Source organism: Giraffa tippelskirchi, chromosome 11 (assembly GCF_054371585.1).
Source record: "Giraffa tippelskirchi isolate mGirTip1 chromosome 11, T2T-mGirTip1v1.2.pri, whole genome shotgun sequence".
In the NCBI taxonomy this organism is placed as follows: Eukaryota; Metazoa; Chordata; class Mammalia; order Artiodactyla; family Giraffidae; genus Giraffa; species Giraffa tippelskirchi.
In genome coordinates this window covers 33,788,059-33,802,107 of record NC_137285.1, presented here as the reverse complement: position 1 = coordinate 33,802,107, position 14,049 = coordinate 33,788,059, and the positions used below count along the sequence as shown (strand labels likewise).

At 33.5% G+C, this 14,049-nt stretch overlaps 1 protein-coding gene across 5 annotated transcripts in view; it reads left to right on the top strand.

Annotated features, from left to right (window-relative positions):
• Positions 1–14,049, top strand: part of FSTL5 (follistatin like 5) — a 780,511-nt gene that overhangs the window by 261,977 nt on the left and 504,485 nt on the right. For all 5 annotated transcript variants that reach the window (XM_081538294.1, XM_081538299.1, XM_081538297.1 and 2 more), the window contains exon 4: positions 444–692. In XM_081538294.1, the coding sequence (XP_081394420.1) occupies positions 444–692 (249 nt within the window). The remainder of the gene's footprint in view (positions 1–443; positions 693–14,049) is intronic.

Genomic DNA, 14,049 nt, shown 5'->3' with positions numbered 1-14,049 from the left:
TTTCCTATATGCCAGGACTGTGTGTCCTGTGGATCAGTACATGTGCTACTTAGTACAACTCCAAGAGATGGTCTATACTATCAACCTAGTATTATATATGGGATAATTTAGCACAGGGAAGTAATTTTTCCAAGGCCATAAAGCTAATAATTGGCAGAAAATTTGAGTTCAGCAGTTTAAATTTAGAGCCCTTGTCCTTAAGAACTGTAATACTCATTGAGTAGGGAGGAAGTGAAAGAAGGGGACAATGTCAAGGGTATTTTTTTTTTAAGTCTGATTCTGATAAAAATCCCTTCTTTTAAGAACAACTGAACCCTGATTATACTATATTTCTGTTAGACTTATTTTTTTCCTAATCCCTTGAAACTTTGATATCAGCTATTATTCGGATACATAAATCTATAAATCCAAGTGACATTCTCTTTTTTTTTTTTTGTCTACAGGGATCCTGATTCAGGATGGCTCTTTGGGATCTTGTGAAAACAAATACTGTGGTTTGGGAAGGCACTGTGTTCTCAGCAGAGAGACAGGGCAGGCAGAATGTGCCTGTATGGACCTTTGCAATCGACATTACAAACCTGTATGTGGATCTGATGGGGAATTCTATGAAAACCACTGTGAGGTGCACAGAGCTGCTTGCCTGAAGAAACACAAGATTACCATTGTCCACAATGAAGACTGCTTCTTCAAAGGTAAATGCAGGGTGAGCCGAAAGTGCCACCTTTCTCTATTTCTTCCTTCTTCTGAACTGGTGCCCTTAAATTTAAACTCGAGCATCACTAACTGAAAGTCTCTACAAAAAGAGAGAAATATGGGCTTAAAGACACTTGTGATTAGTAAGTGAATAGAAATTTGTATGGATACATTTCTGAATCTGTTATGAGAACAAAGCTGGCCAAATTATGACTCAAAATTTAATATAGCTTACAGCATTGCACCATATGGCTTCCCAATCGTGGCAGTTTTCTTAGGGACACAGAGTGGCCAATTCAGTCAACAAGCCAATTCCACCCAGTGAAATGCACCTGGAGTGAAATTGAGAGTAGAGTGGATGCCAAGCCATCCTGTGATAACATCTCATTTCTTCCTGATTAAAACTGATGCCTTCAGCATGCACCATCTAATTCAAATTGCACAGAACTGGTAAACGCCCACTGAAATAACTATGAAGAACTCATGCTAAACCCAATTAGTAAATCTGAGATGACAATAATTTAAAATTAAAAGTTAGCAGTATTTACTTCCATGCTACTAAAAATCATTGGGAATTATTTATGGAAAAGTACTGCTGAATTAGTAATTTGACAAATTATTTTAACATGCTAGATAAATAAATCATTAAATATCTTTAATGTCTTTCATTTATTTATAAATATATTTCCCGTTTATTTATTTATACTAGAAGAATATTTATTTATTAATAGTCATAACCCAGACTGAAATTTTGAAATGTTAAGTATATAGTACTTCTATCATTCAAAAAGGTCAGTGATCAATTTGATTTCTAATCTTAAATGGGTTCCACATTCCAAACTCTCAGAGTGCTGCCAAAGTAGTTTTGCACATAAAAGCTTGTGTGATATTTTAATTATTAGCTTAAATTTAGAGTATCACACACTGTTGTTCATGTACCCATTGAAAAGTTTTTTCTTTACAAACTTCATTGAATAAGTATTCAAATGCATAAGATGGAAGGGTCTGTAGTCATTGTGCTACTAGAAGTCCTATCATATAAATGAGATAAATTGTAAGAATAGTTTCTTTACCAAAGTGAACTCTGAATTTTGAATACACAATTGATAATATTAGATTATCTTCTTTTACAGAAAGAATATCTAATCTATTTTATAGAGAGCTAAAATGAATTATATTAATATTTTTCTTTAATCTTCATAAAAGAGTTTTTTTCTGTTAGTTTGAATTGAAATGAAAGTGAAAATTTTACTATTCCAAAGACACAGGATACAGAGCTGTGTAAATAATATGCAATTAAGTTAACTTAGAATCATTCTAACATTGAAGTTTTGTCTAACTGACAACCAGCAATTGATAATACGGAAACAAATGAAATTAAACATCATGAGGTGAGAAAAAAATCTGCTATATTTAATATTCTGCTTTATTACTGGAAGCTTAGGCATAATATTACTCAATATGTAAATCAACATGGAAATAAATGAACTGGATATAACCAGGAATGTTGCCTTCATTATGAGTTACTTTGTTAAACAATGGTTTGAAAAGCTTTTGTTCTTTAGACTTATACTAAGCATATTTATTCGATCTATGATTGCTTCAAAATTTATTGTCATCATACTTAGTATAACAATTTAATTTATATTAACTGGGTGAGTTACCAGGGTTAATACATTTCCTAGGTCTCAAAATTTGTTAGTCTTCTGTTTGTTGATTTGTTTTGGTGTTTTGCCATACATATATATATATATATATATATATATATGTATATATACATATACACATATATATATGTATATATATATATATATAAAACTCATAATATAACTTTATTTTAACAGAAAGGAAGTAAATAATCTATAATAAAACAATAAATTGCTTGTGCTATTAGTGCGCAATTGACCAAACTTTGGACATAAGAAAGATTCCATGGAGCTGGAGGCCTAATATCATGATGACTAAAATAAATTCTTATAATTGTGAATTATATTTTCTATGCAATTTCAGCAATTTATATTGTTTCAAATAATGACCTAAAGGAAGGAGCAAGTCAAAATATGTTCAAGGACTGCTAACAATTCATATTTAATTATTTTCAAATAGAAAAATATCAAAACAAAATTCCTCCTTAAAATATTTATTACTTTTATTTTTTTATTGAAGGATACTTGCTTTACAGAATTTTGTTGTTTTCTGTTAAACCTCAACATGAATCAGCCATAGGTATACATATCTCCTCCCTTTTGAGCCTCCCTCCCATCTTCCACCCCATCCTACCTCTCTAGATTGATACAGAGCCCCTGTTTGAGTTTCTTGAGCCATACAGCAAATCCTGTTGGCTATATATTTTACATATGGTAACGTAAGTTTCCATGTTACTCTTTCCATGCATCTCACCCTCTCCTCCCTTCTCCCCATGTCCATAAGTCTATTCTCTATGTCTGTTTCTCCATTACTTCTCTGTAAATAAATTCCTCAGTACCATTTTTCTAGATTCCATATATATGCATTAGAATAGTATATTTATCTTTCTTTTTCTGACTCACTTCACTCTGTATAATAGGCTCTAGATTAGTTAGAACTGATTCAAATGCATTCCTTTTTATGACTGAGTAATATTCCATTGTGTATGTGTACCACAACTTCTTTATCCATTCATCTGTTGATGGACATCTAGGTTGATTCCATGTTCTAGCTATTGTAAATTGTGCTGCAATGAACAATGGGATACATGTGTTTCTAAAAAATTTTATTACTTTTAGATTTAATAAAAAGTGATTATGATAACATTATAGGAATCAACAAACAAAAACTTATAGGCCAAATCCAGGATACTGTTTATTTTTTAAGCAAAGTTTTATTGGAACACTGCCACAGTATCAGTTTACAAATTTTTGTTGTTTGCTTTTAAGATACAAAAGGGAAATTGAATCTTTTCAACAGGGACAGCATGGCCTGAAAAGACTAAAAAATGCACTATCTGGATCTTTTCAGTACTAGCTTTTAACTTCTGATTTAGAAAATATACTAGTGTCTTAAAATTAATTTTAAACATATGTTCAGATTTTTATTATTCTTTCTTCTTGGCTATGGTGGTGAATAGAGGGACCTGCATGTGTTCTAAAATTGAATAGAACAAAACACATATACCCACAGACAAATGCATAGAAATGAAACAGAAAATCTGAGTAAGATCAGTGGATGGTGTCAAAGTTGGAATTCTGGTTATGATATTGTACTATAGTTCTATAAAACTTTACCATCAGTAAAAATGAGCAAAGGATGCGTGAAATCTCTCTATTATTTTTGACAACTGCAGGCAACTCTATAATTGTCTCAAAATAAAAGTTTAATTTACAAAGTATTGAAAAGTAATAGCAAAAACTTTGTAAAAAGTTAAATAAAGGAGAATTTGGATTATTAATTAATTATTTGAACTTTAAGCAAAGTCTTATTTCACATATTGAATTTTTCAAATTCATGTTTGGCATTTGCATTTAAGCCTGTATATTTATTCATTATTTTAAAACTAAGGTTCAAGTCCAGATTAAGAAACATTTATGTCTATATTTATATCTCTATGTAAATACATAGAAAAGTGAAAGTGTTAGCCTTTCAGTCATGTCTGACTTTTTGCTGCCACACAGACTCTAGTCTTCTAGGCTCCTCTGTTCATGGGATTCTCCTTGTAAGAATACTGGAGTAGGTAGCCCATTCCCTCCTCCAGGGGATCTTCCCCACCCAGGGATTGAACCTAGTCTCCAGAATTGCAGGCAGATTCTTTTCCTTCAGAGCTACCAGAGAAGCCCCATCTAAACTATTTCTACATATATATATATGTATATATGTTTATACATATATATATATATATATATATAATTCCCATTGTTTGTTTTAAATGTTTAAAAGCCTCCTTGGTATACTCAGCATTACTACTGCTGCTGCTGCTACTGCTGCGTCGCTTCAGTCGTGTCCGACTCTGTGCGACCCCATAGACGGCAGCCCACCGGGCTCCCCCGTCCCTGGGATTCTCCAGGCAAGAATACTGGAGTGGGTTGCCATTTCCTTCTCCAGCGTATGAAAGGAAAAAGTGAAAGTGAAGTCGCTCAGCATTACTACTGACTGGTAAATATAGACATGAACTCACAGAGAATTTTCTTTAGTGATTTATGATTTTTGAAACTAGATAAAACAGAGATCTGTGAACATGAATTTTTCCAAGTTATTTCTACTCACATTTATTTGATTATGAAGAAACTATCTATAATAGGATATAGAACATTATAGTGATAGTGAAAGTCTCAATCATGTCCGACTTTTTGCAACTTCATGGATTGCACAGTCCATGGAATTCTCCAAGCCAGAATACTGGAGTGAGTAGCCATTCCCTTCTCCAGAGGATCCCAACCAAGGTCTCCCGCATTGCAGGAGGTTTCTTTACCATCTGAATCACCAGGGAATATTGGCATCAAATTCTTTTATGATGATGCTAACTATAGAACTGAACATTCCATTTTATATAATGCCCACTAATAACTGTCACGAGAGCTTTGCCTTAATTTCCTATCCCCCATCCCCAAATGGCTTTCTAACTGCTGCAATACACATGTCTACACATAACAAAAACTCCTCTCACTTCAACACCAGATCAGTCTGGCATACTAAGCAGAATTTACACACTCAGAATATAGTGGTAAGCTGGAGTAAGAAACTCAAGGTATAACCTATGCTAAGAGGAGTACAGAATTAACCTTTTATGAGAAAATCAATAGAACAGAAACTCTTTTGCCGTTTACTCTCTGAGAATAAAACTGCCATAAAGGCAAATGTTTTGTGCACTTAAATGTGCATCACAAATAACAACAACTTGGGAAATATGCTTTTTTATACCTCTGTGTGCGCGATTTGAATGAAATCTGACATGTTGTCTTTTTCTTTGGTATAATCTAGAGAGACATTCACATTTCATTTGGCTAACTGATTAATTGATTGATTCTCTTACCTGATTACTATTATTTTTTAAGACAGAACTTAGAGAACTGAGGCTAGAAAACTAGGCTGCCTACTATATTTTAAAATATATAAGTAAATGTCCTGTGCTAATATACGTGGGCTTAAATATTTCCTCTTTTGGAGGGAGGGATAGGGCATCTGTGTAAAGGTTTTGTTTTAAATTGAAGCAGGCTTGTATGCCATTTCTTGAAAAATAATTATGTTGATGAATATATCAACTTTTGGAAAAGAGTGCCCAAATTTTAGTTTGTTTGCTCTGTTCTGTTCTGCTTTGCTTTTAGTCAGTATTAGCTAAATGAAATTACAGTTCTGTGGTGAAATTAATAACTTGGACAAAATACTGACACTCAGAATTACCAGTTCGTCTGAAAGCATCCTGTACCCACAACCTCAAAACTAATTTTATTAATCCCCTGAATTTCAGTAGATGTATATTAAAATTTTCTGATTTGATGAAAAAATCAATTGAGCTCCCTAATTTGCATTGAACTTTAATCAATGTTAAGAATTTAATTTTGTGTTAATCTCCTCCCTAATTAAACTGTGAACTGCACAATCCTATGTATAAGCCAATATATAACATATATCAGGAATCATAAGGTGTACACTCATAAATTCACTATTTGTTAATAAAATTACACTAATTTTTCTCCTCTCATTTTTGAAAGCTCTGTAAAGGATTTTGTAAACATTAAACATTGTATGTGTTTATCTCCCACTTATAGATAATAGATATGTGATAGATTTTACATAAACATGAAAACTGCTCCAAAAGAGTGGGATTTAAATGTTAAGACCACCCAACAAATGTATTAAAATAGTATCAGTGAGAAATGAGAAATATCAGGTATTGTGTCAAAACACTTTCACAACTACTAGATTATTAATTCATTGTGACCCCATGGACTGCAGCCCAACAGGCTCCTCCGTCCATGGGATTCTCCAGGCAAGAATACTGGAGTGGGTTGCCATTGCCTTCTCCAGGGGATCTTCCCATCACAGGATCTTCCTGGGTCTTCCAAACCCAAGGATTGAACCTGGGTCTCCCGCACTGCAGGCAGACTCCTTACCATCTGAGCCACCAGGGGCTCCTTCATAACAAACCAGAAGTCTCAAAACCTAAGATTTTAAAAATGGCTGCCGACATTCACACAGTAAGTTAAGGCAGAGACCAAGGACTCTGGGCTCTCTTTTAGTACACACATACTTCAAACATTTCAATTTTAGTCTATACTACTGTAATAGCATACTTCTCTTTGCTTTTTAAAAATTTACTTTCTAAAGTAATTTTTATTTGAATATTTTACATTATTGAGAATCAATATTTCTCACTGTGATGTTTGTAAGGATTAAATAATGACTTTAACACAGTTCTTGGGCAATAGAAGAACTCACTAAGAGATAATCACTGTGTTTAAGACTGAAACTTCAACAACTGTTAACATTTGATTGCAATACATTTTCACACTTGAATCTAGAAAGCCACATATACTTTCTTTTAGGTTTATATTGGGTTGTAGTGTTGCATAAAAAGCCTATGGTCAAATTATTACAGATCCAAATTTGCCAAATCACAATATGATAGACAAATTGATGGTAACGTTTCCCAATTGTAGATAAGACTGCTTAAAGAAATAAATATAACTATCTCGTTTAGAAACATATTTATTATCAGTTTCTGATTGTAACTGAAAATCGATACAGTCATCTTTCTCATTGACTTACTTTAGGCTTATTTTGCTTAAAGTACATGATAAATAAAATGTGATTTTACTCTTTTACTCTCCATGAGAACATATTATTAGTTCAAATAATTTTTCTTCCATCTTGAGGCTGTTTAAATATAGTGGTTATTACCTGTCACTGACACCTTCACTTATGGTGTTCATTTTCTTAGTATACAATTCTCAAATGTTAAATGTGCTGTTTCTGCCAGTTACAAAGTGAAGAACATTTTGGCAGCTTTTCTGTTTCAATGTAACTGATTTTTCCTTTTTGATATTTCTTTACAAAAACCAAATGGTGAAAAACTTTCCATTGATTGCATTCAGCATATGTAATTGGGGATAAAATGTTCTATAAAATGCAGTTGAAATTTTTTCTCCATTACTCTGATCTATGTTTCACTTTTAAAAATCCTCTCTGACAGTGCCTATAGATATTTCAGAGAACATTTGAAAGCTTATTAATAATAAAAATTTAAAGCCAAATGGGAAAAGTGAGAAGTTTGAATGTGATTAGCATCTAGATAGTTATGTAAAAACAAATTTGGAGAAAATCACACTGAATAAAAAAGACTTAGCTTTTTCCAGAACAATGAAAATGGCATAGAAATTAGCCATATTGTTCTTTTGATACTGATTAAGCAAAGTATAAAGAAATTCTTCAACTCGAATATTAAATACTTAAGTTAATTTGATGCAATAATAAGCAAATCTAATCATTTTGATTTTTACTTAAGATATCACATCATCCAGCTCTAAATTATGTATCAACTTCATGTTTGTTATAGAACTTAGTTTACTGAGTGTTGTGTGTTCAGGCAGCTGTGACACATTTTATGTGTTCCCTTATGTTTTTCTCATCCATGTATAAATTTCTTGTGGTTTGGATCATGTCTTTCTAAAGGTACATCTTAAAATCAAGACATGAGTTATGATTACATTTTGTCAGTACTTTGTCTTCTTGACATATCTAAAGAATCTACAAATGGATTCCTAAGTTCTTGAATGGGTTTAAGCAGCAGACCAGGCTGAACTTAAGTCCACAATGTGTAGAAAGACTACTGAACTAAAATTTATTATTATAACTAATAATCAGATAATAAATAAATCATGAATAAACAACAAAGTCACCACTTAGCACAGGTAACTATATTCAGTATCCTATGCTAAACCACAATGGAGACAATATGAAAAAGAATGCATATGTATAACTGAATTACTTTGGTGAATAGAAGAAGTTAACACAACTATGTAAATCAACTATACGTCAACAAAATAAAGTTTAAAATAATAATAAATAAATCAATTTTGTATTTGTCTTGGATAAGGTATTCTTCTCCAGATTTTTTTAGAATTAAAATTAAAAAAATAACATAAATAAAAGCCAGCACAGATTGGTCTAAACATACAACATTGTGGTAATAGTAGATTTCTAAATGGAAATTTTCACTTGGCATATTTCTACCATAAATCAATAGTTGTTTTCAAAAATTTATAGTAATTTAACACAATCATAAAACATAAAAAGTGGTAATATAAATTCAAATGTCTGATGCTGTTTTGACAGTTTCTTTCCAATGATTCAGGATGTTAGGTGCTAAATTGTTCTTCCTTTGATGAGCATCATTTATTTTAACAGTATTCCATTGACTCAAATGTACACAGGTGGATGTGTGGAAATATATCTGAGCGACACTTAAGGATGAAGGTAACACATTGGTTACTGTTAGGTGGTAGAACCAGGAGGAAGATCAAAATTTGGCATGGAGCCAAATTGAGGTCAGAATAATGAATTAAGAATATTGGTGGATTCGTATAAAAATAAGTAAAACAGTTTAATTTGCACAACAGTTAAGTAGAAAATATTTTTCAAGATTGGACATAAAATGGTCCAGTGTTTTCAATTAGGTTAGAAAGAACCCATCTGCCAATATAGGATCTGTTAGAGATGTGGGTTCTATCTCTGGGTCGGAAGATATCTATGAGGATGAGTAATTGGCAACCCATTTCGTATTCTTTCCTTGAGAATCTCAGGGACAGAGGAGCCCAGCAGGCTACAGTCCGTAAGGTCTCACAGAGTTGGATACAGCTCAGCATACATGCAGGGTTCATTATTATGGAGAAGCAAGGTGGAAGTCAAGTCAATTAGGACCTTACGACAGGGGTCCAAGAGAGAGATGACAGTGGTCTGAATCAAGATGAGAGAAGTGCCAGTGGTTAAAGGTATGAGACTGTCTGAAATAATTTGTAGTGAATTGGACATAGGATTTATGGAAATTAAAGAAATAAGCTAAACAAACAATTTGAAAAGCCATTTACTGAAATGTAAAACACTGGGGGCTCAAATTTGGAAGTGTATGTGAGCAATACAAACACACACACACACATGCACACACACACACATTTAAGGACAATTAAATTTGAATTCCTTTTAGACAGCAAGGGAAAATGCCATTTATGCAATTGGTTATAAATCTGCAAATCAAGGAAGATTTTGGAGCACTAGCCATACATTTAAGAATCATAAGTGACAAGACCAAACAATTCTATAGTAGGGATAAAGTAGACAATGGATGAGCACACACGGGGAAGCAAGAGAACTGAGGACAGAACCTAGTTGTACTTCAACCTTCAAACTCGTCAGAAAGGGAAGAAAAACAAAGGAGACAAATACATAGCCAGTGGCAACGCAGGAGGAAAACCTAAAGGGTGCAGATACAAAAAAGCTAAGTAAGAACGATTTTTGTGGAGGCCATAATGGTGACCTGAATTACATGTGGCTGAGATCAAGTCTAATGAGGTTTGGTAAATGACCACAGATTTGGAAAGAATAAAGCCATGGTTGATCTTGGTAAGAATTGATAAGAGAGAAATAGGAGCTGCAAAAGTGATAGTGCAAATACAGAAGCTCACTGAAAAAGTGTTTCTCTACAGAGGAGCAGAGATATCAGAAATCCATGTAGAAATTCTCTATTTCTATTTCTCTGTCTCTACCATCTACAGATGATGACTAAGGAGACATGTCAGTGGGGTAGTGAAATGAAGAGGGAAATTTATAGGGCAAGAGGAAGAGGGGTGATTGCCAGAGTAGAGCCCTTGGATCAGTTAGAGGAAATAGGACCCAGTGCAACAGGGACCCATGAGAGCATGGATTCTTTATCCATAAACCAGAAGGAATGGAAGAACAGATCCTTTCTGGGGCAGGTGGCTGGACCTATTTTATACTATAGAAGTGTGTGGATCTCATCTGGTTGCTTATAATTTCTTAATGAAATGAGAGTGAAGCATCAATTAAAATTGACAAAGAAGAAAGTTTTAGAGATTTGAGAACAAAGAAAAGTTGTGAATAAACAGGGAAAGAGAGAGAAAATAACAGGGGATATCAGAGGATGTCCAGTAGTGCTAACTCTTGTGATATATATATTTGCTTATAAATTTAAAGTGAGATTACTCTTTCATGGCTCTGAAATAGCCATGAAAGATATAACCATCTGTTAGAGTGGGCACTGAGAAGATAAGGAATTGGATTAAACCATGATTTTAATTTTCCAGGGAAAGAATTATATAGGAGGGAAGAGTCCAAAGCCATATTTTCACCTCTCTGAGGAGCAATATGATGATATTATCTGTGCTTTATTGTGCCTACCCACTCCAGTATCCAGAGGTCTCCCAGTGAGTGTCTTTTGCCTCAGCTTATATTTGGACCAGAATGGATTCTCAACCATCTCTACGTACTGGAAAATGCATTACATGTTTTGAGTTAACTTCCTAATGCTAACATTCAGTATACATTTGTGCCTCTTAGTTAAAACTTAACAGTGATTGAATCTGTTTAGACTAGTTAGACTAGTTAGCCAAGATACACCTTTCCAAAGTATTTGGAAAGCATATAAGTCTACAATAGCCATTTTACTTCAGTGGCTTTCCATCTTTCTGATAATTAGCAGCCATCTGGATGGAAACATTACACAAAATATTTTTATTTAGGAAAAAAGAACTATTGACAGATAACTCTTAAAAATAGACAATAGTGGGCAATCATCTTGTCATACATTTAAGATAATAACATTTTATTATTAATTCCATAGGCAAGCTGTGAGTCAGTGTTATTGAGAACAGTGCATTGTGCCGAGGATGCACTTTGCCAAATGAAATTGCTTTATTTGGTTAAGCAAATTATTTGAACATTTTAGACAGCGTAAACATTTTCTATCTACTATGCCTTTATTTAAGCATTTCATTTATTCTATATGTTTTAATCAATCTGGCTCTCAATCATGTTGGAATATAGCTTGACTCAATGTGGATGTTTCTAAGATTTTTGGCATTTAACTCACTTTTTGAAACAATTTTTTTTCCTGAAGAAAGGACTAATAAAAATAGAGAAAGATGCACAAACATTTGATTAATCTAATTAAGCTTTAGTGTAATTAATTGAATGGCACAATATTACATATGCTTGGTTAAATTTATAAATGATCACAGTGTCAAATGTCAAAAGGCTTCAGATAATAATGAAAACATCTACAAAAATAAGATGCATACCTATGTATGGATAGGTTTGCATGAGCAAATACCATTTTTGGACAGTTTGCTGATGACCATTTATTATCACCTAATCCTTTGGCTTACCCAATTTAAAGTCACTATGCAAAGATGAAGATGACACAGTTCTTATTTTTGCCAACTGAGCTGAGATGAGTGGCTAGGTTATTCAATAAATGCCTACCAATATTTTTCCCTATTGACAAAAAAAATCTCATCATATTATGTTAGATTAGCATCTGTACTTTATAGTCAGATACATTGAAATCATTCTGTATCAAAATAAACCTATCTAACTTTTAGATGATTCAATTTTTATATATGTGTTACATTACATACAAACATTATTTATGGACTTTATATTATTTTCTCTTGGCAGTTTATTGTTACTGGGTATGGAGTCCAAATTAAGAGGACAGGAAGGATGCCTAGAACAATGTTCAAAAAGAAATGACAATCGCATTCAGAAAACAGTAACAGGAAAGTTATATCTCAGAAGGCATGTTTTAAGAACTAATTCCACCTTCTCATCCAGCATGTTAATTCATTCAGCTTTGAAAGTTATTGCCTATTGTTGTAATGAGGATGGAGTGTCCTTTGTAAGAATTCACCATCTTCAGCCTTATTCTGTTCCCTTCTTCATCCCTGGAGATATTGCTCATTCACTTCACTGTCAGATGAGTACCAGTAAAAGTATAGTGATGTAGTATGTGCTGAAGCGCATGCATGCATGCACAAACCCAGACAATCTAATGTCCTCTGTGTATTGCATGGCCTGTTTTGACTAAAGGTATATTACAAGGAGGAGAATGATATTTGGATCTACTCATGTGCATTGTATCTATCTGGTCATTGGACATCCATCTACCCCAAAACAAACACAGAACATTTGCCTTAGAGTACTGTCTTTGAGTGGAGTTTTTATGCCTTATCAAAATCCATAATTCATTTTTGGATCCCCAGATTTACTTATTTTCAAAGCAAATATATAGGTGTAAGTTAATATATAGACAATAAAATTTACCATTGCTTAAGTTTCACTTGAGAGATACTAACAGATCCACATTGACTGATTGCACTTTTGGTGATATAAAAAAAAAACATGTAAGTTGGTGTGGAGTGTGTTTTCCAATACACAGAATAATAACTATGGCATTTAGCTATGATGACAGTATACAAAACTTATGAGTGGGGTGTAGGATTTAATTAAATTTATGTCAAATTACTTTCAAATCCCAGAGAAAAATATGCTTGAATAATATAGTGCATATTTTGGCCTTTAAAAATCTTAGCAAGTAGAAACATTGACATGACACATTGGTACAATCTCCAGGAGTTCATAAACAGCTCATATACAACATAGCAACAGCTTTGTTCCTTAATTCTGCAGTAAACCTGCACACCGATTCCTGTGTTAATTTGTCACTGTTGCATCTACATCAACAGGAAGCAGCAGGTGTGGAGTTTCATTTAAGCATATCTTTAAATATATAAGAGCAGGATGATGTCATGCTCTTCTATGACATTCCAATTATTTCACCATCAGAATACTATGCAAAATAATAACTAATCAAAAATCTTATCTGGACATCCAGGCATTATCTCACAAGCAGTAGAGAGCAGAATGCTGGTGTATTTGACTCCAGGTCATTTCTAAACTTTTAGGCATTTTACGTGCAGATACAGAAAATGATTTGCTACTCAGAGGCAAAGTCTCTTTTCACCTCACCCCTCTCCCAGTCCTCCTCTGTCCCCTGCCCCAGCACAGACCAGCTCATTGCTCTCTGAGACCTGATAGCAGTGAACTTAATAGAAATAAGTTGTTACCTTGTGGCTTTCATAAGAGGCCAAGGCATTGCCCCCATTTACAACCCCAAAACCTCTTGATCCTGTTTCTTTATTTCTTTTTTTAAAATTTATTTTATTTTTTTTTAATTGTAGGAAAATTGCTTTACAATATTATGTTGGTTTCTGCCATACAACAACGGGAATCAGTCGTTCAGTCATAATTATATATATATATATATGTTCCTTCCTGCTTTAGCCTCCCTCCCCTCCTCCCACTCCACCT